The sequence below is a fragment of the Podarcis erhardii genome (genome assembly GCF_964252035.2).
Source record: "Podarcis erhardii genome assembly, chromosome: 7".
Classification (NCBI taxonomy): Eukaryota; Metazoa; Chordata; class Lepidosauria; order Squamata; family Lacertidae; genus Podarcis; species Podarcis erhardii.
The window spans coordinates 11,441,937-11,469,717 of record NC_138511.1 but is presented as its reverse complement, the minus strand read 5'-3'; the positions used below and the strand labels follow the sequence as shown (position 1 = coordinate 11,469,717).

Sequence of the window (27,781 nt, the reverse complement as noted above, 5' to 3'; positions counted from 1 at the left end):
TAAAGTGGTGCTTCAGGTTAAGAACAGTTTCAGGTTACGAACGGACCTCCGGAACAAATTAAGTATGTAACCAGAGGTACCACTGTACACAGGCAAGGGAAAACTGAGTGTAGTTGGACATGCACTGGACTTTAAGGAGGCCAATTTCAAAAAGCTTAAGGAACTGCTTAAGCTTAAGGAACTGTTAGAAACTCAGATATATAAGCTAATCACCAAATAATGGCACCTTAAACCTGGGTTACAGTTGCCACAAAGGAATGTCTAGTTGCATTTCTTTTCCTGAATGGAATTTGTTGTTGTTAATTTCACTTCTATACCACTTTGTATTTCAAAGAAAAAATCTCAAAGTGGGTTACAACACATTAAAGCCATAAATAAAGCAATCCAGAAGAAAACATCGACAAGGCATCTCTACAGATCGGCTGGTTGGCTGGCGCACAACAGCGTCTTTTGAACACTAAATGTAAGGTGAATGAGGGTCTGGACCCTTGGAATATGTGCAATTTTGCATTCTACTTCCTAACTGAAGCTGGTTTATTGGCCTCATTCCATTATGCCTGAGGCATTCAACCTGAACTCCCTGCCTTTGGCAGAGACGTGATCATGGTTCAGTGATGCTACCAGAGTGCTGGCTATACACCTTACTCTTGAAATGAGTCATCCATTGGAAAGGAACGGGATCTTCCAGGACATTCCTTTCTCGCAAGACAATAATCTCATTAATGAATCGAATCGCCAGATGCCATCCTTTTGTACATAAAACCATAATTTTCATGCCATTGATAGGTAACCCAACCCAGTTTTATGTTGAGCTGTACTACCAAAGAATTGTGCTTAGCAGAATCTGTTAACAGGGCACCTGAACCGAAACTTGGCTAGTAATTTAAAATCAGTGTGGAATTCAGCCATACCATCTCCGCTGCTTCTTAGTCTTTGTGTCGCTGTCCCTCTGCTTGCCAGGCTCACAGTGCTGCAGTGATAGCAGAGGTCATAACTGATGAAATGTCTCTGTATAGGCAAAGCAACCCTATACCCCCTTGGCTGCTCCCATTATTCCTGTGTAAAGTACCCAGACCCTCCTGTCTCTAACCCTCCCTTTCAAACTCCCATGTCCCTACCACCCATTACTTCCTCAGGCCACTGTCTACTTTGTTCCCTCTCTTTTCTTTACCATGTTTCTAGATCAGGGGTTACCAAACTGCAGTCCACAGACCATTCACACTTCATTCAGGTGATCCATGCCATGATCTGTGGCTGAAGACATGAGACGGCACATCCATCACATTAAATACCCATACTGATTTTAATTATATTTCTCTTGCTTGTTTTGTTTCTTATATTTTGTATTTTATTGTATTACAGTTTGAATTCCATAAAATTGTAATGCACAGTGTGTTACAGTTCCTAAACAACAGGCAGAAAAACCATTAAGTGGTCCACCATGATGCTCAGCAGTTTTCAAGTCGACTGTGGGTGGGAAGTTTGGAAACCAATGTTCTAGATCATTCTCCCTAGTTTTTCTTCCACCTCCCAAATAAAATTCTACTTGTCTTAAGCACTGTGAAATTCCTCCTGGGATTAAATTTCTCCTTGTTGCCCTTTTATGCCTTAATTCCCCCTCTCCTACTCTACCTTCAGGTTCTTCCTCCTCCTCTTTACTTATTAAATGTACTAGTCACTTTTTTGCCATGGGAACTCAAAGCGACTTACAATATTTTAATGAAAAAACAAAACGAACACATACATCTAAACTGGCATTTTAAAAATGCAATTGTTAAATGTTTGTTTCCCCACTGTGCACCTTCATATAGCTTTCTTTTCCTCAGGGCTCCCTGTCCATTAGCTTCTCTACCTGCTCTCAGGGCCATCAAAATTTTCAACCATAACGCTGCAGTGTTTAATCCCAACTAACCAACACCCTTTTCCTCATGGAAGGTGGACCGTGAGCTGCTCTGAACTGTCCTAGCCATTGCACCAATCAGCCAATCATTGTCAAGGTGTCACCATGATTTGCAGTTAGCATCAGGGAGTGAGCAAGCTAGTTCACGCTGTGAGGAGGGAGTTTTTCCAAGACAAGTAGAGTCCCTTGGTTTTGTGAAGATCTTTGTTTATCATCTGCTTCCTTTTCCTTTTCACATGATTGGGGCTTTAAGCTTACGCCCAAAAGGGTGTGCGACTTATTCCGTGCCCCCGTGACCAATTTATTGAGAACCATTACTTTTGTTTGGTAACAGTCTTCTGACAGCTCTGGACATTTAGTTCCCAACTAACTTTGTGTTGGTTTGTGACCCTTTTCTTCAGGCGAGTCATTTTGCCTTGTGTCCTTGTATATGTACAGAAAAAGCAGAACATTAATTTCCTAATTATGAGCTTGTCTGTAAGCAGATATGATGTGGGAGTTACCGTATTTTTTGCTCTATAGGACGCACTTTTCCCCTCCAAAAATTAAGGGGAAATGTGTGTGCATCCTATGGAGCGAATGCAGGCTCCTTGGCTTCAGCGAAAGCAACGCGAAGCCTCCAAAGCGCAGAGGGAGTGCTCCCTCCGTGCTCCGGAGGCTATGCGTTGCTTTTGCTGAAGCCTGGAGAGCGAGAGGGGTCGGTGCGCACCGGCCCCTCTCGTTCTCCAGGCTTCAGGGATAGCCGCCTGAAGCCTTCGGAGCGCAGCGCGAGTTCCCGCTGCGCTCCGGAGGCTTCAGGTTCCTTTTGCTGAAGCCGGGAGAGCAAGACTCTCCTGGCTTCAGCAAAAGGAACCTGAAGCCTCCGGAGCACAGCAGGAGTTCCCACTGTGCTCCGGAGGCTTCGGGTTGCCTTCACTGAAGCCTGGAGAGCGAGAGGGGTTGGTGCACACCAATCCTTCTTGCTCTCCAGGCTTCGCTTTGCTGGAGAGGTGCTGCACAGTTTTCCCTCTCTGTGCAGTGCCCCTTCAGCGAAGTGGGAGGAGAAGGGGCTCCGTTTCTCTTGCCGCTTCGCTGAAGGGGCGCTGAGCAGAGAGGGGGAGATTTTTTTTTCCTGTTCTCCCCCTCTAAAACAAGGTGCGTCCTATGGTCGGGTGCGTCCTATAGAGTGAAAAATACGGTACGTTCCAAGGCACCCAATATGCCAGTGAAATTGAATACAATTGACCCATTGAAAAATCCTGCAAACACCCCATTCCACCCCTGCTCTGCTCTGCCCTGCCTCGTTCTGACCTCCCCTGCCTCCATTCTGCCTTTTTAGTGATGTTTCAGTGATGTCTTTATGATGTTTCTGGTTCACTTCTGGGTTTGGCATGATGCGCATATACACAGTTGTACACATACTGAACTCGTGTAAACATTTGGCTACCAATATATAGTGTGAAAGACGTGAGCTGAATGACTAGTTTTTGGATTTAATGTATTAATTGTTATAACAATTAAAAATTCACTTTTATTCAGGAAACGTGTGAATTGAGACATTGGAATCTTGGATTTAACTTGCAGGCAGCAACCAGTATGCCCAGATTTACAATAAACTTTAAGAGTCTATATAACTCCTCAGTTATTTGACTGTATTGGGTTCCTTAATCACAGAATAGTTTCATAATTATTTTGTTAATGCTAACCCTGCTTAGGACTGAAAAGAGATCTCAAATTTCTAATTGCCCTGTGACCAGACTCTTGAGTTTTTCCCAGGTACAAAAATCAAACCATCTCCCACACCCTTGATTATTCTTCAGGAAAGACGTTGGCATCCTCATGATGCCTCAGATGTCCTCAGATATATATGCTGCTTTTCTGCTGATGGGTAAAAGAATTTGGCCTTCGGCACCTTTTTGTTTCAAGGCAATGACGTGACAGCCTCCCTCTGCTGAATTTTCCATTCTTTTTTTACTTCGACAGCAGTGACTCCAGCAGCAGCTCAAGCGACGAGTCTCCGGCCCGTTCAGTTCAATCCACGGCAGTTCCAGCACCCACCTCCCAGTTGCTTCCATCTCTGGAAAAAGATGAGCCCCGCAAAAGTTTTGGGATTAAGGTTCAGAATCTTCCAGTGCGCTCCACAGGTAAGATCTAAAGAAGCATCATTCATAATTAATGCTAAACCAAAGCAATATTGTGACAACCATAATATTCCACTGGAAAACGCAAGCCCTGTTTAATGAGCTTTGAACTGCATTGGTAGGCTACCGCTGACGCGAATGCTGGTGGAAAATATGTCATATTGCAAATGGGGCAGCATTAATTTTGAAAGAGGGTTTTTTTAAGCAGTCTGGTTCATCAACCTAAGGTCCATGGAATTTTCCTGCCACAGGTGAAAGATATGTAACAGTCAAGGCAGGGTTGTGTGTGTGCCTTTAAATCAAAATTCTGTGCACAGTTTTGTCAGTTTTGCACAAAAGAGGACTGAGCAAATTCGCACATTTGCACAGTTCTGGTTCCGCTCATCATGGAAAAGAGCAAGAAGCAACAGAACAATACCAGTGGAGGCTGTATTGAGGTTCCCTTCTGGCCAGGATGATTCTGCGAGGCTTCTCCCAAGTGCAGACTACACATCACTCTATGCAGGGAATGGTTCACAGTGAAAAGAGGGGAATTGGGGAGGAGAGGTGGCACGTTTGATTGGGAGAAGGGTGAACCCAAGCAGCTTGTTCTGCAGGTGGCAGTTCTGTGTGTACGTAACACTATACATTTTAAAATAGAAACTCGCAACACGAAAGAGTACAATCCGCAACCTTTGTGCTGCGTTTTCCAAAAAGGCTACAGTGCCTTCTGTAACCATCAGCATGAATCTTCTGCTTTGCTTCTTGGGGTGTAGACACCAGCCTTAAAGATGGTTTATTCCACGAGTTCAAGAAGTACGGGAAGGTGACATCTGTGCAGATTCACGGAGCCTCCGAAGAGCGATACGGACTGGTGTTCTTCCGGCAACAGGAGGATCAGGAGAAAGCGCTCAATGCTTCCAAAGGGAAACTCTTCTTTGGCATGCAGATTGAAGTGACTGCTTGGATAGGGCCAGGTGAGCGCAAGGAGGTTGTTGCTGGCCCTTGAAAATGGCAGGTAGCCTTGTGCTGGCCCCTCAAAGGAAAATCCAAATAACAACAGTTTGGCCCACCTGGTTTTTTAAGTTCTCCAGAATGGAGAAAATTCATGAAAAAAGCTAGCTTGCTGTTGCTTTACATAGGAAATACTGAATCCAGGAAACTTGGAGGTGTTGGAAATTGAACATGGGGCCTTCTGCTTTCAAAGCAAATGCTCTACCAGTGAGCTATGGCTCTTCTTCAAGTTTAGTGATGCTTAAGTTGGCCCTAACAAAAACATTAGCCAGCTGGTCATTTTTGGTGCATTGGCACCATCCATCAGGAACCTCTTCACAAACCCCATTGAAGTGGGCGGGAGCTCTTGTTTCCGTTTTCCCTCCAGATTAGTCTGTTGAATTTAGTTTCTGCTTACGGAATAGGAGTTGGTAGACTGCTTTGACCTTTAATTTGCTGGCATTACTAGATCCATAATCATTTGAAATGGGGTGGGATGAAGCTCAGCCCTCCTGACATGGCACTGTAGAGAGATTTAGACACTACAGAATGTTAAAACAACTTTTTTTAAATCACATGCTTCCAGAAACAGAGAGCGAGAATGAATTTCGGCCTTTAGATGAAAGAATAGATGAATTCCACCCCAAGGCAACGAGAACTCTGTTCATCGGCAATCTAGAAAAAACCACCACATATCATGACCTTCGCAACATCTTCCAGCGTTTTGGAGGGATAGTGGTATGTACAGTGTGTGTGTGTGTGTGTTTGTATCAATTCATTTGAGAGAGAAGCATGTTTCAGCTCATTAAATATAAGCTCTGAAGGTCCATTAATCTGATAAGTATCACTGGATCTTATTGAGCCATGATCTAGAAATAATAAATTTGGAAGGGGGAAAAGGCAGCTTCCGTATCCCTGGGTAGCAATGTCTTAACAACCTTACATTGAAAACAACCCCGTTTGCTCTGCTGAATACTCTGAGCCCTACATGTGTCAGAGACTGCCTTCTTTTAGGTGCTCCCTTGCAAGAGGAGGTGGCACTTGAGGAAGATGGTTAGAAGGCTTGCCTGGCCCTTCCCACCTACAAGGGCCCAAGGAGAAAGAGCACTGGGGGCAGCTGGGACTTCCCTTCCTGAAGGGCGCAGCTCTTCTCGCTTTGTCTTGAAGAGGTGGAGCCTTTTCACTTGCTTACTAGGCATTTGCTAAACTCATGTCCATGGCTGAACAATGCAAGTCTGGTTCGGCAGAAACTGCTTCCGCTTCTGTGTGTTTGGCATTGGGGAAGGAGAATGTGTTAGCAAGCAGGACCGAGAGCTGCCTGGGTTGAGTGTTGCCAGGCCTTTTAATCTCCCACCTGCATGCCCTGAAAAGCACTGCATGCAAACTCAGGAGACATCCACGAGAAAAGAGACTGTCATTTGCTCACACAGACCGTGGCAGTGGGGTATGTTGCAGATCCACTGTTGTGTGGATGCCTCATCATTAATGGAAAAGTGACCCCTAGGGGTGTAGCTGTTTGTTTTTGCTTTAATTGCTTGCTCACGGCAAGTCAGTCACCCTAAGTTGGAAGCTCCTATGCTGCTATGTCACTAGAACAAAGACTGGCTGGTGTTAGAGAAGTCCCCTCTTTGGGCAAGTCTTTGCTTCCTCACCTTTGTTTGGAGCCAAAGGCTTCTGGGAATGGAAGTCTTCTCTGGATCTTTTGCTCTTGTCCCTGGACTTGTTGAGGGTGCTGGAGTCTCCTTCCTTGCCTGAATCTCCTAACACACTGCTCACAAAGGCAGAAGTGAGTGTTGTTTTGCAAAAATAGAAAGTGTCCAGCTTCTATTTCTAGCTTGGGAGGATGACTCGTCCTACTCAGAGAACATTGCGCCTGCCTCGGCTCCTAGTCATCAGAGTGGAGGCTGGCCAAAATGTTGTTTATCCTTCTGCCTGCCTAAGCCCATTAAATCCCCAGGTAGATAATTTTCTCTAGGACAGGCATTAAATATTTCCAGAGTATCTTAGTCACTACTTAGATTTCAGCTGTTGCTAAAGACACATATATATAAAAAAACAAAAGCCAGCATTCAGATAATTAATCAGCATCACAATGTTGTTGCTGTTGTTCATCATCTGGATTTTATTGTGTGCGTCATCTTGGTTTAGAATGAGCTGCAAGATGAGGAAGGGAGGGAAGAATGGATTGTTGTGGTTTTCCATGAGCAGTATTTTTAAGAGCATAAAAATAGGACAGGAACACTGAATGGTTTGGGGGTATTGTCATTTAGAAAAAGAAGCTGAGGAGGGAAAACTGCTTCTGTCACTTGTGTCCACACCCCAACCTGACCTTGCTGGTTTAGGAAGCAAAAGAGAATCCACAGATGTGAGTGGATACTTGACCTAGGACCACCAGTTGCAGACTCCCACTTATGTTGCTGAGCTTTAGCGGGATGTGTGTGTTTTTGACTGGCCAACAACTGCTTTAAACTGGGGTCCAGCTGCATCCCTGAGGGCTAGCCTGCAAAACTATGAGCCTGCTTCCTCCTTAGCAGGGCGTTCTCTTTGACCAGCAGTCCTCTTGGTGCTCTGTGGCCTAGTCTGTCTCTCAGTGTGAACTGCTTTCCTTCCCCACCAGGATATTGACATCAAGAAAGTGAACGGGGTTCCCCAGTATGCATTCCTGCAGTACTGTGATATTGCAAGTGTGTGTAAAGCGATCAAGAAGATGGATGGGGAATATCTCGGAAATAATCGGCTCAAGGTAAATTTTCTCCTAGAAGTGCTGCTCTTTGAGGGGTTTTTTTGTTTCCAGAGATTTTAAGTGATTCTTGTCAGCTTGAGCCGTGAAGCAAGGATAAGATGCCCTGTGTCCCTCTTAGGGCCTTTCTGTTTGCTTGTAGATGAGATTGGATTGTTTCTGGGATTTTTCAGTCCCTCCAGATGGCACGAATGGGCAAAGTTGTTTGACCATCTTGGTGCAGAACCTGGAAACCGAATGGGCGTGGAGGTGGCATTTGTTTTCTTGCCCATTCACAGTTTTCTCTCCAGCTCCTTGTCCTGTACAGACTGCAAGTTGCACTTGATTCACTTGCCATAGGAAGGGGCCACACTTTGTGTCCATTTAAGCTTCTGGAATTTATGTTAATTAAAACTGGCTTTAAAAAAACCCAAAACTGGCTTAATACTTGCTCGCATCTGCTCTACAGATCTTAGTTTAGAATTAGGCCTGCTCTTGTTAAATGAGCTTAATTGTGAATTCTTTGACTGACTGGAAGTTTTGCCCTTTTGTGTCCAGCTGGGCTTTGGGAAGAGCATGCCCACCAACTGCATGTGGTTGGATGGTCTTTCGACAAACGTGACGGATCAGTATTTAACGCGACATTTCTGCCGCTATGGTCCTGTGGTGAAGGTAGGTGGGAGGCTTTCTGCAGCACGAAGAGGTCTCCTCTCTTCCTTCCTCAATAAACCTGCTCTTTTCTGACCCCACATTCAAGCTCCGTCCTGAAGACCTGCTTCTGTCTCTATATTTCTCTCTCTCTCCGGGCTGAGCCTATCCTTCCGAGAGGTCCAAAGCTCTCGCCACCTTTTTTCCAGTTGGGGAAATGGCATGTTAAGGCAAGCCAAACGTGTGCAGAGAGTGCTTGGTGTGTCTGCCCACCTTCTCTTCCTCCCCTGCCCCCCCTCCCCTTTGCAAAACTGTGACTCCCCCTAGAATTGTGGGTGCATGGCCCACTTCAGTGACAGGGCTCAGATTAGTCTCCAGAAGTTGTCTTATGGCTCCCATTCTAAATGCAGAGGCAACTGACTTCTCCTGCCTCCCCCAATGCCTTTAATCTCCCCTCTTCCCCCTTGCAGGTATCTCAGGTACATGCACTGAGCTGCCTTTTAATCTCTGGAGCAGAGGTTGATCTTAAAGTCATGTAGTACCTCTGCATGAATGAATCATGCAGGGGGGTTGGACAAGCTTGAGCCAGGAATGCCTCCTGTATAATCTCTGCAGGGAGTGGGTGGGATTTTGAACTCTTGGCGTTACTTCCACAGAGCCTGCTGGTGTGTTGTGTCTCGAGCAGCACACGTTTATCTCCTTAGTGAAACTGTGGTTTCTTACACTTGTTTTTGTTCTGTTTTTTTAAACAGAATTTGTACTCTCTGGGCATAAAATTTGCAACTGCAGGGAAATAAGTAAAATACAGAAAAACAAAATAAAGGCCTACCAATGCCTCAAGCCACATGATTCTCAACCTAGAGCAGTCCCTTTCACCCCTTTTTATTGTCTCTCTTACAAGATGCCTTGTTGCGGGGAAGGCTGAAAACGCCTCTAAATTTGGTGTTGTAACCGTATCTATTCTCCCTGCCCCTAGTTGCATTTGTTTGCTGGGACTGACGTTTCTGTCCTGTGGATGAGGCTCTTATTTTGGTTTTGTTTTGTTTTTTTGTTCTTACAGGTGGTGTTTGACCGCTTAAAAGGCATGGCTCTCGTTATCTACAATGAAATTGAATATGCACAAGCTGCTGTAAAAGAGACCAAGGGGAGGAAAATCGGTGGGAATAAAATTAAGGTCTGCAAAATTAAGTTCCTAAAGATTAGTAGTAATAATAATAAACAATAGTAAATAATAGGCCAGGCAGGGGAATTGCTTAATGACACAGAATGCTTTTCCAAAGTTTTTCTAAGATTGATTATTGTCACCCCCTCTGCCGAGTGGAGCTGTGCGGGCATCTCCAACTGCTGCTTGCAGCCTTTCCCTTCCTGTCATTTGCTTTGCTCAGTTCTTCTCCTTTCCTAAGTTCTTTGGCTGCTGGACCTTGTGCCGCTAACATCTCTGCAGCTGTAGAATTTCCTTGGCCCTCTTGGCTCACTCCATCCTTCCCAAGGAGAGATCACCTTGAGCGCAGGAGTCTTGCCTTGTGTACATGGATGTGCCAGGTGCGTTGACCTCCTGGCCTGTGCCATTTGGGGCATAGTAAAGGCATGTGCTGTGTCCCATGGTGCTTTTTCCGAGATGGAGATAAGTTCTACGTCAGAGGAAAGATGTGGTCCTTGTGGTGCATTTGGCACTGTCCAGGACGGCCTTTGAAATGTCATCTCCTCTTGTCTTGCTTGGTTATCTGCTTCCAAATACAGTGGTGCCTCGCAAGACGAAATTAATCCGTTCCGTGAGGCTCTTCGTATAGCAGTTTTTTCGTCTTGCGAAGCAAGCCCATTGACAGCTTAGCGGATTAGCGCTATTAGCGGTTTAGCGGCTTTTAGCGGATCAGCTGATAAGCGGCTTAGGGCTTAGGAAAAGGGGGGGGGAAAGGGGAAAAACCCTGCAGGAACTCGCAAGACATTTTCGTCTTGCGAAGCAAGCCCATAGGGAAATTCGTTTTGCGAAGCGCCTCCAAAACGGAAAACCCTTTCGTCTAGCGGGTTTTCCGTCTTGCGAGGCGTTCGTCTTGCGGGGCACCACTGCAAGACATCCTACCCGGTGTCAGGGGTGTGGGTGGATGCTTGCGCACACTCAGTAGGATAGCCCTCCCCAACCTAGTGCCCTCCCAGTGTTTTGAACCACAACTCACAGCGGCCCCAGCCAGCAGGAAGGCACCATATATATTTTTTTGGGGGGGGGGAGGTAGGCGGGGCAGGGGACTGCATGAAGAGGTGAACACCTTAAAGGTGCATTGTAAAGGATGAATTTAACATTGAGCCTCCTGTGTGTTAGTTCTATAGCTTGTGTGGCTTCAGTGAGTTTGATGTCTGCCTGTCCTGTTGCTGTGATTACAGAATGTCTTGCGGTGCATCCGTCTTAAACCTTTTAATTACTGGCCTTTGATTAAAATTAGCCGTTTGGGTTTTTTGACATTGTAACAGGTGTTTGAGGATTGTTTATTCAACTTCCTGAGAGAGGGATTTATTGAATCTAATTTATAGAGTTAGAAGGGACCCCTGCAATGCAGGAACCTCAGCTAAAGCATCCATGACAGATGGCCACCCAACCTCTGCTTAAAAACCTCCAAGGGAGGAGGCTGTTCCACTGTTGAACAGCTCTTACTGTCAGATCTCAATCTCCTTTTTTGTGACTTGAAACCATTCCAGAGCAGGAAAAAACAAGCTTCCATTTGACAATCATTTAGATATTTGAAGATTGCCATCATATCTCCTCTCAGTCTCCTCTTTTCCATGCTAAACATACCTAGCTCCTTCAAACATCTCTCATATAAGGCTTGGCTTCTAGACCCTTGATCATCCTAGTTGCCCTCCTCTGCACACGTTCCAGCTTGTCAACATTCTTCTTAAATTGTGGCACCCAGAACTGGACACAGTATTCCAGGGTTGGTCTGACCAAGGCAGAATAGAGTGGTACTATTACTTCCCTGTGACGCAGGTGGTGCTGTGGTCTAAACCACTGAGCCTCTTGGGCTTGCTGATCAGAAGGTCGGCAGTTCGAATCCCCGCGATAGGGTGAGCTCCCGTTGCTCGGTCCCTGCTCCTGCCAATCTAGCAGTTCGAAAGCATGGCAAAAAGTGCAATTAGATAAATAGGTACCGCTCCAGAGGGAAGGTAAACGGCGTTTCTGTGCGCTGCTCTGGTTTCGCCAGAAGCGGATTAGTCATGCTGGCCACATGACCCGGAAAAACTGAGCGCCACAACCCCAGAGTCATTCGCGACTGGACTTAATTGTCAGGGGTCCTTTACCTTTTTATTACTTCCCTTGATCTAAACACATCTGTTGATGCAGTCTTTTTTGCTGCTGTATCATACTGTTGCCTCATGTTAAGCTTGTGGTCCACCAAGATCCCTAGATCCTTTTCACATGTACTGCTAGTCACTCAGGTGTCCCCCATCCTATATTTGTGCATCTGGTTCTTCTGTCTAAGTGCAGAACCTTACATTTATCCCTATTGAAATTCTTTTTGTTAGTTTGCACCCAGTTCTCCAATCTGTCATTTTGAATTTTGATTCTGTCTTCTGTGGCATTAGCTACTGCTCCCAGTTTTCTGTCATCTGCGAATTTGATGAGCATCGCCTCAATTCTTTCATCCAAGTCGTTTATAAAGACGTTGAACAACAGGCCCAGGAGAGAACACTGCGGCACCCCACTTCTCACTTTTTCCCAGGATGACGAGAAACCAAAAATGAGTACTCTTTGGGTTCAGTCAGTCAACCAGCTACAAATCCACCTTGTTCAACCTACATTCTACCAGCTTCCTCGCAAGAATATTGTGGGGGGGGGGGTTAGTCAAAAGCCTTACTGAAATCAAGATACACTATGTCCACAGCATTTCTCTGATCCACCAAGTTTGTAATTCCATCAAAAAAAGAAATCAGGTTGTTCTGGCATGACATATTTTTGAGAAACCCATGCTAGGTCTTAGTAATCACAGCATCCTTTTCTAAATGACCGACTGTTGAATTATCTGTTCTAGGACCTTCCCTGGTATTGATGTCAAGTTCACCAGTTGGTAGTTACCCGGGTCTTCCTTTCCCCCCTTTCTAAGGAAGGAGACAACATTTGCCCACCTCCAGTCTGTAGGGACCTCACCTGTTCTCCAAGATTTCTCAAAGATCATAGACAAAGGCTCTGAAATTACATCCACAACCTCCTTTAGTATCCTTGGATGCAGCTCATCAGGCCCTGGAGATTTGAATTCATTTAAAGTAACTAGGTGTTCCCTAATACCTCTTTTCCTATCTTGGGACGCAGCTCCCTCCTTACATCATTTATTCTGTTATCACCAGGTTCGGCATCACTTTCCTTTTGGGTGACAACAGAGGCAAAGTAGGTGTTGAGTTGTTCCACCTTTTCTCTTGTCTTCTCCAAGGAGAGGATCCGCCACTTCCTTGTTCTTCTTACTTTGGACATAGCCAAATAAACCTTTTTAAATATTTCTAACCTTCCTTGCAAGCCTAAGTTCATTCTGAGCTTTAGCCAGCCTGACTTTCCCCCTGCAACTGTTGGAATCACACCCAGTAGTTCCTTAAGCTTTTTGAAAATTGGCCTTTTTAAAATCCAGAGTGTGTGTCCGACTACACAGTTTCTCCTTGCCTCTGTATCATGAAAGCCAGAAGAACATGATCACTTTCTCGCAAGTTTCTTTGTACTTCCACTTTGTCGATCAGTTCCTCTTGATGATCCCCTTGATGCTTCTTCCACCTTCTGGGAAATTAAATTGTCGGAGAGGCAATGGAGGAATTTGTTGGACCTTGCATTCTTGGCAGAGTTAGAGTCCCAACATATATCACGGAAATTGAAGTTCCTCTCTTCCTCTTCGGTCTATTCCTTTTGAACAGGTTATACCCTACAATTCCTACATTCCAGTCATGAGTCTCAAGCCACCAGTTTTCAGTAATGCCTACCAGGTCATATTTGCTATCCTGTCCTAAAAGCTCCAGTTCATCTTGCTTGTTTCCCATACTCTGTGCATTTGGGGATTTAGTATCTGTGGATTTAGTATTCTGGGTTTGGCTTGCTGTGTAAGATTGACCAGAGGCATTTTAATTGTAGTTCTTGGGAAAAGCAACAGTAACAGCAAGAACAAGAACAAGAACAACATGTCACTAGTTATACATGCATTCATAATTAGCTCGTGATCCTTTTGACTAAAATCATACAGAAAAATCACTCTCATATTAACATGTTGAAGGTTATCAGTGGCTAAATGCACCCTGTCTTTCTCAACTTCCTTATGATATTCTCAGATGTATCTGGCCATTGCTGAATTGGCCCAGCATGGTTGCTGTTCTTTTTTCATAATGTGTATGGCATTATGATACTTCCATACCCACATCTAAGCTGTGAAGTACCATATTCTATTAAAACTAGCTTCTACATTAAAACCCACCAGCAAGCAAAGTTCTCCTCATCTGATGGTTTAATGGGGCGGGGGCACTTTTAATCATGTCACAGATCTGCTCTCCTTTCCCTGTGTCTTAAATGCAGATGATGAACTGTTTTTCATAATTGAGTGTTATTGGGAGTAACGGGCCTTTAAAAATTCTTGTTTTTCAGGTGGATTTTGCAAACCGTGAAAGCCAGTTGTCATTCTATCAATCTATGGAGAAAACGGGTCAAGATATCAGAGACTTCTATGAAATGCTGGCAGAAAGAAGGCAAGTGTCCCTGATGTCTTTACAGCAGCCCAACATGGGTCTCTGGAGGTTGGGTGGATCTACCCAGCAATTCATAATTCAAGTTTTTTGGCATTTTTCCTGCCGTCATTTTAATTCTTTTTGGCTTTTTTATTTTTACAATGGATATCCAAAATACCATTGTGAGTTGGGAAAGGGGTTAGCAGCCAGTAGCAATTCTGTTTAAATGACTGCAGCTCATAACCAACAGGGGGACATTTTGAGGGAGAGGCCCAGAGTGCTGTCTCACGGTGTACATTGGACCAAGAGACATGGATGATGAGGGAGCTGCTGCAGTGACCTGCAACACCTGTGCCATGTTGGCCTTCCTTCCTGAGAATGTGCAGAATTGCAACAGATATCGCCCAGCCCTGCCAGACACATTCCATATATAGCAAGGGACTACGAGATTCTGGGCTGGAAGCAGAAGGGCCTTAGAGCAGAAGTGTTTTTTCCCATCACTCATTCCTGCTGAAGGTCATGGCTTAGGAAAAGCCTCTGAAGCCTCTCTTAGCAGTGGGACGTGGGGTGGGGGCTATTGAACTAAAGGATCAGCTGCCTGCTTAGAAAATAGCTGTTCTTTTTGTCTTTTGATTGAACCTGTAGCTACAGTAGTCGAGCTGTATATGGTGGTCTTGATCTGGGGAGAAGCTGACTTTTTTATGTTCCTGGGTTTGGCAGGGATGAAAGGAGAGGATCTTACGACTATGCTGCTGACCGTACCTACTATGAGGCTGTTCGCACCCCAGGAACATATCCAGAAGATCCTCGGAGAGAATATCCAGCCCGTAGCAGGGAGTTTTATGCTGACTGGGATCCATACCAAGCAGAGTATTACGACCCACGGTATTACGACGACCCACGGGAATACAGAGATTACAGGGGTGACCCTTACGAGCAAGACATAAGAGAGTATAGTTACAGGCAACGGGAGCGGGAGCGATTTGAATCAGACCGGGACCGGGACCATGAAAGGAGGCCCATTGAAAGGAGCCAAAGCCCAGCTCACTCCCGACGGCCCCAAAGCCCTGGAGCATCTCCGTCCCAATCAGAGAGGCTGCAGAGCGATTCTGAGCGGAGGATCTACAGCCGGTCCTCGGAGCGGAGCGGCAGCTGCAGCTCCCTCTCCCCACCCCGCTATGACAAGCTGGACAAAGCCCGCCTCGAGCGCTACACAAAAAGCGAGAAGCCCGAAAAAGAGCGGGCCTTTGAGCAAGAGAGAACGGACAAAGACAAGCGCCTGGTAAGGAAGGAGAAACCAGAAAAACTTGAAAAGGATAAAGCGGAGAAGCAGAAACGGAGGGCCAAAAATCATTCTCCCAGCTCTCAGTCGTCGGAAACAGACCCAGAAACCGAACGGGAGCCCACCCCTGAGAAGGTCAAAGGCAGCAGCAAAGGGAGTCGGGAGAGAGCAGATAAAGAAGGAGCTGCGAAGAACCGCCTGGAGCTGATGCCATGTGTCGTGTTAACACGAGTCAAGGAAAAGGAAGGGAAAGTAATTGAACACTCTGCTTTGGAAAAGCTGCGTGGGAAGCAAGAAAACGACACGCTCAAGTCTCCTTTGCTTGAACAAAAAATGCAGATTTCTCAGGCAGACCAAACCAAGTCAGAGCAGCTGAAACTTGAACCCGCCCGAGTGAAAGTGCCAAAAGAGAAGGTGCTTGCCAGTCACATCGAAGTGGTCGAAAAGGATGCAAAGCTGAAGCCTAAGAAGCACCTGAAGGCAGAGCTGCCTAGTGAAGTCACTAACCCAGTAGATCTAGAAAAGCTGGAAGCTCGCAAAAGACGCTTTGCGGATGCAAACCTCAAGCCAGATAAGCAAAAAATGGACTTTAAAAGGAGTAGTCAGGAGGAGGAGGAAGCGCGTGTGGTTTTGAAAAAGCAGATTGAGTTAACAAGTAGTGAATCTGAGAGAAAGCCCTTGAGGAAAGAGACTCTTAAAAGGGAATCCAAGAAAACCAAGCTGGAAAGGCTTGCCTCAGTGACCAGCCCCAAAGAAGCTCAAGAGCCAGCCAGTATTTCTCTGGGGATTGGTTTACGGCCCAGTTTAGAGCTGCAGGCTAGGCTGGGGGAGCTACTTGAGGAACCTGGGGAAGCCCCTGAGATCCCTGTAAGGAAGGTCAACTCCATCAAATTGCAGCACAAGCATACACAGCTGTTAGATGACCAAGGAACTGAGCGAGAGGACACATGGAAAACCTACTGCAGTGTTCCCGAAGAAGTGCCCGACCACAAGCTAGCTCAAGAGAAGCCTCCATCATCCGATATTGAGGAGAAGATTCCCATTGACATTGATCACACACAGAGTTATCGGAAGCAAATGGAGCTGAGTCGCAGGTTGAAGCAGCAAATGGAAATGGAAATTGCAAAGCACGAGAAGTTTGGCAGCCCAAAGAAAGATCTTGATGAGTATGAGAGGCGTAGCCTGGTGCATGAAGTGGGGAAACCCCCGCAAGATGTGACAGACGACTCTCCTCCCAGCAAGCGGAAGAAATCCTCCGACGCTTTCGACTTTGAAATTAGCACAAAGAGAGAGAGAAACTACAGGAGCTCTCGGCAGGTGAGCGAGGACTCCGAAAGGACGGCCTGTTCCCCTAGCCTCAGGCTCTTCCCTTTCCATGAGGATGAGGAGATGCTGGAGTCCCCGAGGCTGGTGCCTGTGAAAGAAACCAAAGAGTCACCTAAAATGGATGAAAAGGGTCCTCCATATTCTAATGTCGCTGTAAGGGAGAATTCTTTGAAATTTAACCCCTACGACTCCAGTCGAAGAGAGCAGATGGTAGAAATGGCTAAAATAAAATTATCTTCTGTGAGTTGTGAGGAGGAATTGAACCGATGGGAGTCCCAAGTGAAGCAAGAGCCTGGGAGGGTGGACATCACCTTCCCAAGCAGCATTGTCAAGAGAGATGGCATAAGGAAGCGGTCAATACGGGATCTGGAGCCAGGAGAGGTGCCTTCGGACTCTGACGATGACGGCGATAATAAAGCCCATTCTCCAAAAACCCCTTCGTTGCTGGAGAGCTCCAGGTTGTCTTTTTTATTACGGGACAGGGAAGAGAAACTTCGTGATCGAGAGGAGAGGCTGCCAACCTCTTTGGAAAGGAACAAGTTTTATTCCTTTGCATTGGACAAGACAATCACTCCCGACACAAAGGCCTTGCTTGAGAGAGCCAAATCTCTCTCATCCTCCAGAGAAGAGAACTGGTCTTTCCTTGATTGGGACTCGAGATTTGCTAATTTTAGGAACAATAAGGACAAAGAGAAAGTGGATTCTGCTCCAAGGCCTATCCCCTCGTGGTATATGAAAAAGAAGAAAATCCGAACCGATTCTGAAGGGAAGCTGGATGATAAGAAGGAAGACCACAAGGAGGATGAGCAAGAGAGGCAGGAGCTCTTTGCCTCGCGCTTCCTGCACAGCTCCATCTTTGAGCAGGACTCGAAGCGCCTGCAACACTTGGAAAGGAAAGACGAAGACCTTGACTTCCTCTCTGGTAGATTGTACGGCCGGCAGGCATCCCTGGATGGGAACATTGGCATGTCAGACTTTGTGCCGGAGCCAGTGGTTCTCTTCCACAGCAGGTTTGTGGAGCTCACAAGAATGCAACAAAAAGAAAAGGAGAAAGACCAGAAGCCCAAAGAAGCAGAAAAGCAGGAGGAGAAGGAGAGTCAGCCCAAAAGCCCAGAAGCAGCTGCGCCTGAGGACAAAGTGGCAGAGCATAAGCATCTGCTTTCAGTCGGGCCATTTCCAGCTGCTCTTGTACTCCAAGAACCAGGGCCAGCCATGCCGGAAAAGGTCACGAACGAGAAGTTGCCGGTCATTGCACCCTCTTTGAGAGAAGAGAAGCCTCTGCCTGAACTTGGTCCTGTGGCTGAAGAACCAAAGCCTCTTCCAGAACTCCTTGCTGCTGTCAAAACTGAGCCACCTGAGCATATGGAAGCACCGCCAGGAATAGACAGCAACAAGGACTCTGCTCTTTCTGCAGCAACTCCTCCTGAGGAAGACTCGGTATCCCTAGTGCACCCTTCCTATTTGGACACAAAGCCACCCACGCCCGGATCTTCCTTCTCTCAAGTGGACATCTGCACAGATCCAGAACCTGAAATAATCCCACCACCACCACCACCACCACTCAAACCAGCAGCAAGGTCCGAGGAACTGCCTGAGCTGAAAGAAGAAAATGTTTCACCATCTCTGAACTCTGAGGCTGGTGCAGGGCAGAAAGCAGAGCCAGCTGTGGAGGTCCTGCCTCCAGTCTCCGACACGGAGATGGAAGCCGAACCACTTGTTGTCATCAAAGACAAGAAGCCGAACAAGAATAAACGTTCCAAAAACTCTGTCCAGACCTCGGTTGCAAACGTTGTAGAGAAGCCTGTCACAAGGAAGAGTGAAAGGATTGACCGCGAGAAACTTAAAAGGTCGGGCTCTCCCCGCGGGGAAGCACTGAAGGTGGAAACAGAGAAGGTTTCGAGAAACGCTGCTAAATCTCCAAGTGCTGCACCAGAGCCGGAAAACCCAGAGCCTAGCTTGCCAGTGGGCAGGACAAGGCGCAGGAATGTACGGTCAGTTTATGCCACCACAGGGGACCACGAAGGTCCATCGCCTATGAAGGATACTCTGGAGGTCACCAGATCTACCAGGAAAAGGGTTGAAAGGGAGCCACCAGACTCTGCCTTGACTCCAACCCCTCCAAGAAGAGGCAGGCCTCCCAAATCCCGTCGCAAGCCTGAGGAGGAAGTCTCTCCCGTGAAGGCTGAACCAGCCCACCAAGAGCTAGAAGAAGCAGAATCAAAAGAGATGGTGGAAGTCCCGAAACCCGTGGAGGGGTGGAGGTCACCCCGATCCCAGAAGCTGGCACACAGCCACTCTCCAGCAGCCAGCACTCCTCAAGCCAAGAAAGGGGGGAAGAATGAGTCGAAGGTTGAGAATTTGGTGGAGCCAGAAGAGCTCCCTGACCTCTCTGGCCAAGGCTCGAATGGAAGTGAAAACGGTAACAAACCCAAGGTGGAGAAAGAGCCTCTTCTGAGTGACCAGAAGCGAGAGAGGAAAGACGTCGAGCTGGAGAAAAATGTCCCCGAAGCCTGCACCATTGAGATTGTGGAAAGAAAGCCTGTCTCTGAGAGAACTCCAAAGTCCAAACGTGGAAGATCCAGGAACGTCAAGGCTGTCGATAAAGCCTCCTTGATGAAGAGCTTGAAAAGCGTTGAAATCCGGCTTAATGTGGATGAAGTCAAAGGTGCTTTGCGGCCCAGCGAAGAGGACACGGAGCCTGTGCCGGCATCGTCCCCCAAGAACAAAAGTCCCCGGAAGGAAGACAAATTGTCACCCCATTTCATAAAGACAGAGGCAGAAGACCCCTTCCAGGAAGCAGAGAAAGATCTGGCTTGTGAGCCGACACAGTCTCCTGAAGCAGACCAACTGGCCAAGCAGATCGAATTGGAGCAGGCCGTGGAGAACATTGCAAAGCTCACCGAAAGCCAGACGATTGCAGCCTACAAGGAACAGGCGGCTGAAGTGTCAGATGTTCGCCCGGAGGAAGACGGGGACAAGCCTGCTCATCAGGCCAGCGAAACAGAACTCGCGGCTGCCATTGGCTCCATCATCTATGACATCTCTGGAGAGGCCGAAAGTTTCCCTGCTCCGCCAACATATCCTACCGAATCTGAATCGGAAATGCCCGCAGAACCGTTGGTGCTGCCACCCGCACGAGAAGAGATGGAGCCTGAAACTGATCAAGCCGTGAGCAATATCTTGGAGTCAGAAGCCACTTCAGTTGAGCCGCCTGCCCCACCAGGCCCTGGCACTACCCCAGAGGCAGACTCTGCCAAAGAGGCAGAGGTGAGTGTGAGCGAATCCTCCAATTCGGCACAAGAAGCAGAAACCTTGCAAGAGGCTGACATGGCTCGGAAGGAACGGGGCCGCCAGAAAACCACCCGGCCGAGGCGCAAGCGGAGCACAAGCAAGAAAGGGGATACAGCAGCAGAACCGAGGACTGTTGAGCCCGAACGAGTACAAAGCAAATCTCCAGTGGCCAACGAGGTTAAAGGGAAGTCAGAAGGAGCCTCGAAAGAAGAGAGTCAAGAGAAAAGCTCTCCTCTGGCTTCCCAGCCAGGTCCCCCTGATGCCAGCAAGGCTGCACCCCTGGAGGGGGCTTCTCCAGAACCTCCTGTGGCAGACAGCACCCCCCTGCCCAAAACAGTGGACCTGCTCTCTCCGTCGGTTCCTGTTGAAGAGGTGAGCCAGAGCGCCTTCAAACTACAGCCGGGGGCTGACAGTGCTCCAGTGACTCCTCCACCAGGCACCCCCAATACTCCTCTGCCAGCAGCAGCCCCATCTTCAGCTGCAGCAAAGCCTGTCTCCGCTGGGTCTGCCCCCCTTCACTCCAGCACAGCAAAGGTGACTGAGTGGATTGTGAAGCATGAGGAGGCCCGGGCCCGCTCCACCCCACCGCCGGCTCTCCCCCCTGACACAAAGGCATCGGATATAGACACAAATTCCAGCACTCTGAGGAAAATATTGATGGAGCCCAAGTACGTTTCTGCAACCAGCGTGGCATCAACAACGCATGTCACGACTGCCATAGCCGAGCCTGTGAGTTCACCTCGTTTGGTAGAGGAAGATCCTCCACACCCTCCGGCAGAGGTTGTCCGGCCTGGATCAGAAGACAAGCCAGCTGTCCCAGCCATGAATGCTTTGGAGCTGCCAGTTGCAGAGGCCCCAGTTTTCACCGAGAAAGAGAAGGTCATCACTGTCATTGCTCCCAAGGCCACTTCTGTGATAAGCAGGATGCCCCACAGCATTGACCTCGAGGAAACCCCGCGGATAACTCTGGTGAAGCAAGCGCCCCAGACGTGCCTAGTCAACGCCCTCTCGCCAAAATACAAGCAGAGGCCAAGTACCAATGACAACAGCCGGTTCCATCCGGGATCCATGTCCGTCATTGAAGATCGGCCGGTGGAGACAGGGTCCAGCCCCGGTCTTCGCGTCAACACATCAGAAGGCATCGTGCTCCTGAGCTATTCCCAGCAGAAGACAGAAGGCCAGCAGCGGATCACAGCAAAGATCAGCCAGATCCCCCCAGCAAGTGCAGTTGACATTGAATTCCAGCAGTCGGTGTCCAAGTCCCAGATCAAGCAAGAGCCTCTTGGCCCCTCTCAGCCAATCCCAAAGGGCTCTCAGACGCCAACGGGGTACGGGAGTGTCTCAGCCCCATCGTCCCTTGTGCTGGGAGCTCAGCAGTACAGCCCTTCCCCTGTACTTTCCTCCATTAAGCAGGAACGGGGCAGCTTGGAAAAATCTGAGCCCCTGCACCTCTCTGTCCAGGCACCCACTTCTCAGTCGGGGCCAGTCAAAGTCCTCTCCCAGTCTGCCAACACTCCATCCATCCTCGTTCACAACCAGATGGTGCTCCCACAGAGCATTGCTTCTTCCACCAACAAAAAGCTTCCAGACCCAGGTGCCCTGAAAGTGGAGACCAAGACTCTTCAGCCGTCGAGCTTGAGCCCCGGGGTTGGGCCTCATCACCCCTCCTTGTCTAGCAAGATTCACCCAGAGGCCAATCATGTGAGTGCAGGGCCCAGCACCCCAGCAGAGCGGGTGGTGTCTCACTTGGGGGTCACAAAGCAGGAGCCCCTCTCTCCACGGACAAGCGGGCACTCTCCGTCTCCCTTCCCAAGGGCTTGTCATCCGGGTGGCCCTTCTTCCCCAGCCCTGTCTGGAAACAACTCCATGCTAGGGATCCAGGGGTCTCCTTGCCCTGGGATCCCGGTGCCTCAATACATCTCCAGCATGCACCCCGAGCAGTCTGTGATCATGCCCCCGCACAGTGTCACCCAGACGGTCTCCCTGGGGCACCTCTCGCAAGGGGAGGTCAGGATGAACACCCCTCCTCTGCCAGGCATGCCTTACAGCATCCGTCCTGAAGCGCTTCACTCCCCAAGGGCGGCTCTGCAGCCGCAGCGATCCAGCACGCCACAGCCAGCCCCCATCCGAGAGATCGTCATGCCACCTCTGTCTTCCCAGCATTCCTCGGAAGAGGAGATGCACTACCACCACACGGTGTGCCGCGGGTCCGCCCCCGTGCAGTCGGACGTGCTCGTCATGCAGCCAGACTACCGCTTGCACCCCTCCGGCATTCGGCTCGACCAGTACAACGTGCCCCGGGACGTGCGGATGATGATGCACCCGCACATGGCTGCAGTGGGAGGTGACCACCACTCAGAGACCCGGCAGTCCCGCACGCCGGAAGGGAGGTCTGTGAAGACGCCCCCTGCCACAAAGACTCTCCCGTCAGGCAAAGAGGCACCCAAGGCCTCTGAAGTCAAGATGGCTCACTCCCCCCACAGTGAGCCCCGCCTCCTCAGCGGCCAGCTGCCAGGACTGCCTCTGACGCAACCAGTTGTCGTCCCTCACGGCGTGCAGATCATGCACCCAGGGGGCACCTCCTTCCACGATTACAGGACGGTCTATGGGGACATGAGGAGCTACCACCCAGCGGCTCAGCTAGGTCATCCTCAGTTTTCTGGGGCATCGCCAATCGGGCTGCCTTCTCGGAGTATGACCCCCTCTCAGGTAAGCCAAAAAGCACTGGGATCAATAGGTGGGATGCTTCTGTGTCTTATACCAACTTGGAGACTAGTAGCATTTAGGATGGCATCATAAGCTTTTGTGGACCAGGTTCCATGTCTCCAGGTGTCATAGTACAGTGGTGCCCCGCAAGACGAACGCCTCGCAAGACGGAAAACCCGCTAGACGAAAGGGTTTTCCGTTTTGGAGGCGCTTCGCTAAACGAATTTCTCTATGGGGTTGCTTCGCAAGACGAAAAAATCTTGCGAGTTCCCGCAGGTTTTTTTCACTCCCCCCCCCTTTCCTAAGCCGCTAAGCCGCTTATCAGCTGTTCCGCTGATAAGCCGCTTAACAGCTGATCGCTAAAAGCCGCTAGACCGCTAATAGCGCTAATCCACTAAGCTGTCAATGGGCTTGCTTCGCAAGACGAAAAAACTGCTAGATGAAGAGAATCGCGGAACAGATTCTTTTCGTCTTGCGAGGCACCACTGTAATTGATAAAAATGCAGTCTGCAAAATTCATTTGGGGCTAAAATGTGTGCAAAAAAGAAAATCTTGTTCATGCAAGCTGCTTATGCCATCGTGAAGCGGGTTCCTCTTTAACTGAGGTCCCTGATGTTGGCTGTGGGAACCACAGCACCATCAAACTCCTTTCGTGGTGCATGCTAAGGCTCCCGTGCCTCGTGTGTGTGTGTGTGTGGGGGTTGTCTGCTGTGTTTTTATTTTGAGGTGTGTGGAGTTTTCCCCATCTAGTTGTTTTGGGGGCAGGGAAGTATTCTGAGCATCACCCTTCTTTCTTCTGTGAAATCGGTATTTTGTGGTACCCACAACAGTATCAAAAGTGCCCCTGGGCCCCAAAAGGTTAGGGGTCCCTGTGTTGCAAGACTGGCTGTTGTGTTTGCTGCAAGAGACCCAGGTGGGAATTGGCTCCTCTTCTTTTAACGTGCCCAGAATCAGATTCCTTCCTCTCCGCAGCCTGGGAGTTTCTCTGCCTTCCCGTCTGCCTTGGGAGTAGGGTGTGCATCTTCCAGGCTGCCTGAGGCAAGGAAGTGAAATGCCACCAGCAAGTCCCTCCTTTTGTCTTCCGTTCCCACCCCTCCTCCCAGCTTCCAAGCCTGCTTTTGGCTTGTGTATAAAAACATTTTGGGATTGATGCAGCTGGGATGTGTGTGGCAAGTTCTTGGCATGGCTGGGAGGCATGTACCTCAGAAGGAAGTGGAATGTGCTAGCAGCAGCTACCACAAGCATTTGAGGCACAGGGTAGCAGGTCACAGGGAGTGTTTTTGGGGTCCTACAGTGGTCCTTAATTTGTAGCTGTGTGGCAGCAGATGTGGCGGCTTGGAAATCAGGGTCCTGGAAACCAGAGAAGGCTGCTCTGGAAACCAGAACCACTGCCACAGAGGCAGCTTATGGCTGAGCATGCAGACATCCTTGAGGAGGAGCCATTGTTGGGAAACCCTAGGGATAGAAGCCACAAGTTTTTTAAACCTAGAATGATAAACCTGCACTAGTTTGCTTTTCAGGGGAGAGGGTGTGGTGGTGTTTCTGAGAACTTTGGAGTTTGCTGCTCCTTTGCTGCCTGCCAGAGCCCTCTTTCAGAGCACAGGCACAAGGAAGGCAGGACCAGACCAGTGTTTCCTCCTCTTCCAAGGCGCCCTCATTTTGTCTTTGCGCCTCTCAGGGTCTGCCAGAAGGGGAACACACCCACCCCAGCCAGCCAGCTCATAGCAAGACTCCCCAGCACACCCAGGAGCCCAAGGGAGCCCAGGCGGCGGGAGGACCAGACCCCACTCACCACCCAGTGGCTGTCAACCGGCACGTCCAGCAGATCGACCCCCACTTGCACCTTCAGCGCAGCCAGGCGGACGCAGGCCAGACCTCCTACCCGTCTCCCGTCGCTATCTCTGTCAAACAGGAACTCCCATCCCCACATCAGACCCCAGTGCAGAAGCCGGCGCTCTTTATCCCAACCACCTCGGGGCCTGGGGCTCCTCCGGGGCTGCCCCTCTCCCGGCCCGAACCCCAGTCGGTGCTCAAGCAAGACCTTGCACCTCATCCTGTTTCCCAGAGACCGGTGGACATGGTCCAGCTGCTGACCGTGAGTTTTCTGTGCTGGCTTTTGATTGAATTATGGTTGGTAGGAGGTTGGGGAGGGGTGCAGATGGCGGGGGGGGGGCCCTGGTGATGAACACTGAGTTGGGAAAGGGGGTGCAAGTAGGAAGCAAGGGGCTGGTTGTGAAGGAGGAGGGTCCTGAGTGGGCCACAGAGGCTGGGCTCTGGCAGTGAGGCACTCGCCAATCTTGCACCTAGTTGTTGAAACCTCCAGGGGTGGGGAATCCTGTCGGTCCAAGGGCCGCATTCTCTTCCAGGCAACTTCCTGGGGGCCGCATGTCACCAATGGGCAGGGCCAGAGGCAAATGTGCATGGGACAAGGATACATTTCAGCTGGGCAAAAACATGATGGGTTTGGGGGGTACATTTGGTGGCTGGGCCTGAGGTCGCCCCCTCCAACTCTGCCCTGCTTCCTTGCAGTTATTCCATGGCTTTCGCCATTCACACTGAAGTGTTCTCTCTCTCTCTCTCTCTCTCTCTCTCTCTCTCTCTCTCTTTCTTTCTTTCTTTCTCTCTCCCCCTCTCCCCCCCCCCATTTGCAGAAATACCCCATTGTCTGGCAGGGGCTCCTGGCCTTGAAGAACGACACGGCGGCCGTCCAGCTGCACTTTGTCTCTGGCAATAACGTCCTGGCACACCGCTCCCTGCCAGCCCCAGAAGGGGGACCTCCCCTGAGGATTGCTCAGCGCATGAGGCTGGAAGCGTCGCAGTTGGAGGGTGTGGCACGCAGGATGATGGTAAATGGCTGGAGCAAGAGGCTCCTTCCAAGGAGGGTCTCGCGCCCGCTGAATCTGCTTGGCACGTCTGCCTTGGATTCCAGCTGCTCAAAGCCTCTGTGAGACCAGACTTCAGAGGCCTGTTCATTCTGCAGCAGAATTGCCCATTGCAGGACTGAGCATGGCTGCGTCCTGTGGGGAAAGCAGGGGTTGTTCATCAGTGCACATGAAATTACCTGTTGGGTGTTGATGGATGTGCTTTGCAGGGGAGCAAAGCACGTGCACATGAGATGCGCTCTTCAGGGGTCTTGTCCTGCTTTCCAGGTGGAGAGCGACTATTGCCTGCTGCTGGCCTTGCCTTGTGGACGAGACCAAGAGGATGTTGTGAACCAGACGGAGTCGCTCAAGGCAGCCTTCATTAGCTACCTGCAAGCCAAGCAAGCCGCTGGCATCATCAACGTTCCCAACCCCGGCTCCAACCAGGTATGGGGAAGGGAGAGAAAGATGGGCTCGTTTCCTCCCCATAATGTGTTTAAATGCGAGGACTTATTTAGCTGTTGTTAGAATGCAGTGCCTGAGCATATGCAGAATGCATTTCCCTCACCACTGTGTGAACTTAATGAGACATACCCACCACATCTCTCCCGCTCCCCAACTTTGCTTTGTTCTTTTGGGGATGTCACAGCTGAACTTGTGAGGCAGCATCAAGGTGGAGCCTGTTGAGTTCGAATCACAGGAGCCCAGGCCTTTCAGCGCAAGCGGCTGAGGGTCTGCCCTTTTGTGCTCCTGCTTGGGGCGAGTGTGTTGGCCATTGAGAGCTTGTGTGGTCACCCTTTCCCTCCCCTTTGTGTTTTCTCTATTCCAGCCTGCCTACGTCCTACAGATCTTCCCACCCTGTGAGTTCTCTGAGAGTCACCTCTCCCGCCTCGCCCCAGACCTCCTTGCCAGTATCTCAAACATCTCTCCTCACCTGATGATTGTCATTGCATCGGTCTGAGTGGCTTACAGTTACGGACTTCTTTCTCCAAGGCCCTACAGCAAAAACAGAGAGACAGTGAATGACGAAGGAAGGGAGGATGGACGGAAGGGATTGGACCCTCCTGCCCGAAACTCTGGCTTTGTAGTGGCCACCATTCTACCTTGTATGTTTACATATTGCTCTAGTGAAGACGGACACCTGAGGCACTTCAACGAGGCAGACTGGTCCTGGGAGCTGGTGCCTCCTTGTGGGGGAAATGAAAGGAAGGCTTTTTTTTTTTAACTTACGAAATAACTTAAAAACAAAAAAAGGAGGAGGAACCAGAACTGCCTTTGCACTAAATCAGTGACTTTGGACCTTTGCACAGTTAAAGATTTGTTGTGGCGTTCAGGGTGGATGTCTCGATACTCGCACGAACTTGCGTTGTGGACTCAGAAAACGCAGGACCTGGGAACTTCCGCTCCAGTCTGTGGGTCAAGGAGCATTTCACGATGTGTCTCCCCACTCCTTCTCCCGGATGACCCCACGCGCTGCCCCCCTCCCCCAATGCTGCAGTTGCCTCCTCTTCCTCCTCCATCATCTGGGATGTACAGTTTACACTGAAGCAAAGCAAAACACAAAAGGGAGAGAACTATTTTCCTTCCTGGTGGGATATGCAGGACTCTGTGGGTGTGTGTACATAGAAATATATATATATATATATATAATATATATATATATAAATATATAATACTGACTTTAAAAAGAAATCTGATCCCCACAACATACTTTTTTTTAATCTGTGCCAAAAAATGTGTTTTCAGAGAAAATCTTATTTTCATACTCAAGACTTTGTATTTGTCACTCATTTGTAAGTGTGCTTCATTTAGACATTGCCGCCTCCTCCCCGCCTCTCCCTGTTCCTTCACATGTGGAAGTGTTATACACTTGTACAGACTTTTTATCTCCTCCTCCTCCTGTCCTTGTCGTCCTAACAATTAATTTATGGAAATGTTTTCTCAGCGCCGTTTTGTTTTGTGTGTCCATTGGATTACAAACTTTATTAAAAAATACAAGACATTCCAGTCTTTGGTGTGCTGTGTGCAGCTGACGGGGGGAACTGAAGTTTATTTATTGTACTACTTTCAACCTTTTTGCCTTCTGCTAGCTTGATTCTCACCTGCTACTTGCACTTGGATCTGGTACTTTAAAATTTTAAACCCACTAGCACCCTTAACCCTAAAATGCCAGGTATCTAATTTCAGGCAGGCAGGCAGGCAGAGCCGGCTTTTGCCTGTCACGGGAGATGGAACCCACGGCGAGTGAGTGTCTCAGCATTTTCTGTCAGT

At 49.0% G+C, this 27,781-nt stretch overlaps 1 protein-coding gene across 4 annotated transcripts in view; it reads left to right on the top strand.

The window, feature by feature from the left end:
- The window catches only part of SPEN (spen family transcriptional repressor), a 68,076-nt gene extending 40,564 nt beyond the window's left edge, over positions 1 to 27,512 (top strand). For 2 of the 4 annotated variants that reach the window (XM_081870644.1, XM_081870646.1), the window contains exons 4-15: positions 3,863 to 4,023; positions 4,776 to 4,976; positions 5,579 to 5,730; positions 7,610 to 7,735; positions 8,270 to 8,383; positions 9,420 to 9,533; positions 13,965 to 14,065; positions 14,765 to 22,652; positions 24,328 to 24,744; positions 25,301 to 25,495; positions 25,799 to 25,957; positions 26,340 to 27,512. In XM_081870644.1, coding sequence (XP_081726770.1) covers positions 3,863 to 4,023; positions 4,776 to 4,976; positions 5,579 to 5,730; positions 7,610 to 7,735; positions 8,270 to 8,383; positions 9,420 to 9,533; positions 13,965 to 14,065; positions 14,765 to 22,652; positions 24,328 to 24,744; positions 25,301 to 25,495; positions 25,799 to 25,957; positions 26,340 to 26,471 — 9,760 coding nt within the window. In that variant the 3' untranslated portion in view covers positions 26,472 to 27,512. The remainder of the gene's footprint in view (positions 1 to 3,862; positions 4,024 to 4,775; positions 4,977 to 5,578; positions 5,731 to 7,609; positions 7,736 to 8,269; positions 8,384 to 9,419; positions 9,534 to 13,964; positions 14,066 to 14,764; positions 22,653 to 24,327; positions 24,745 to 25,300; positions 25,496 to 25,798; positions 25,958 to 26,339) is intronic. The other 2 variants (XM_081870645.1, XM_081870647.1) reach the window with 2 other exon arrangements.
- The last annotated feature ends 269 nt before the right edge of the window (positions 27,513 to 27,781 follow it).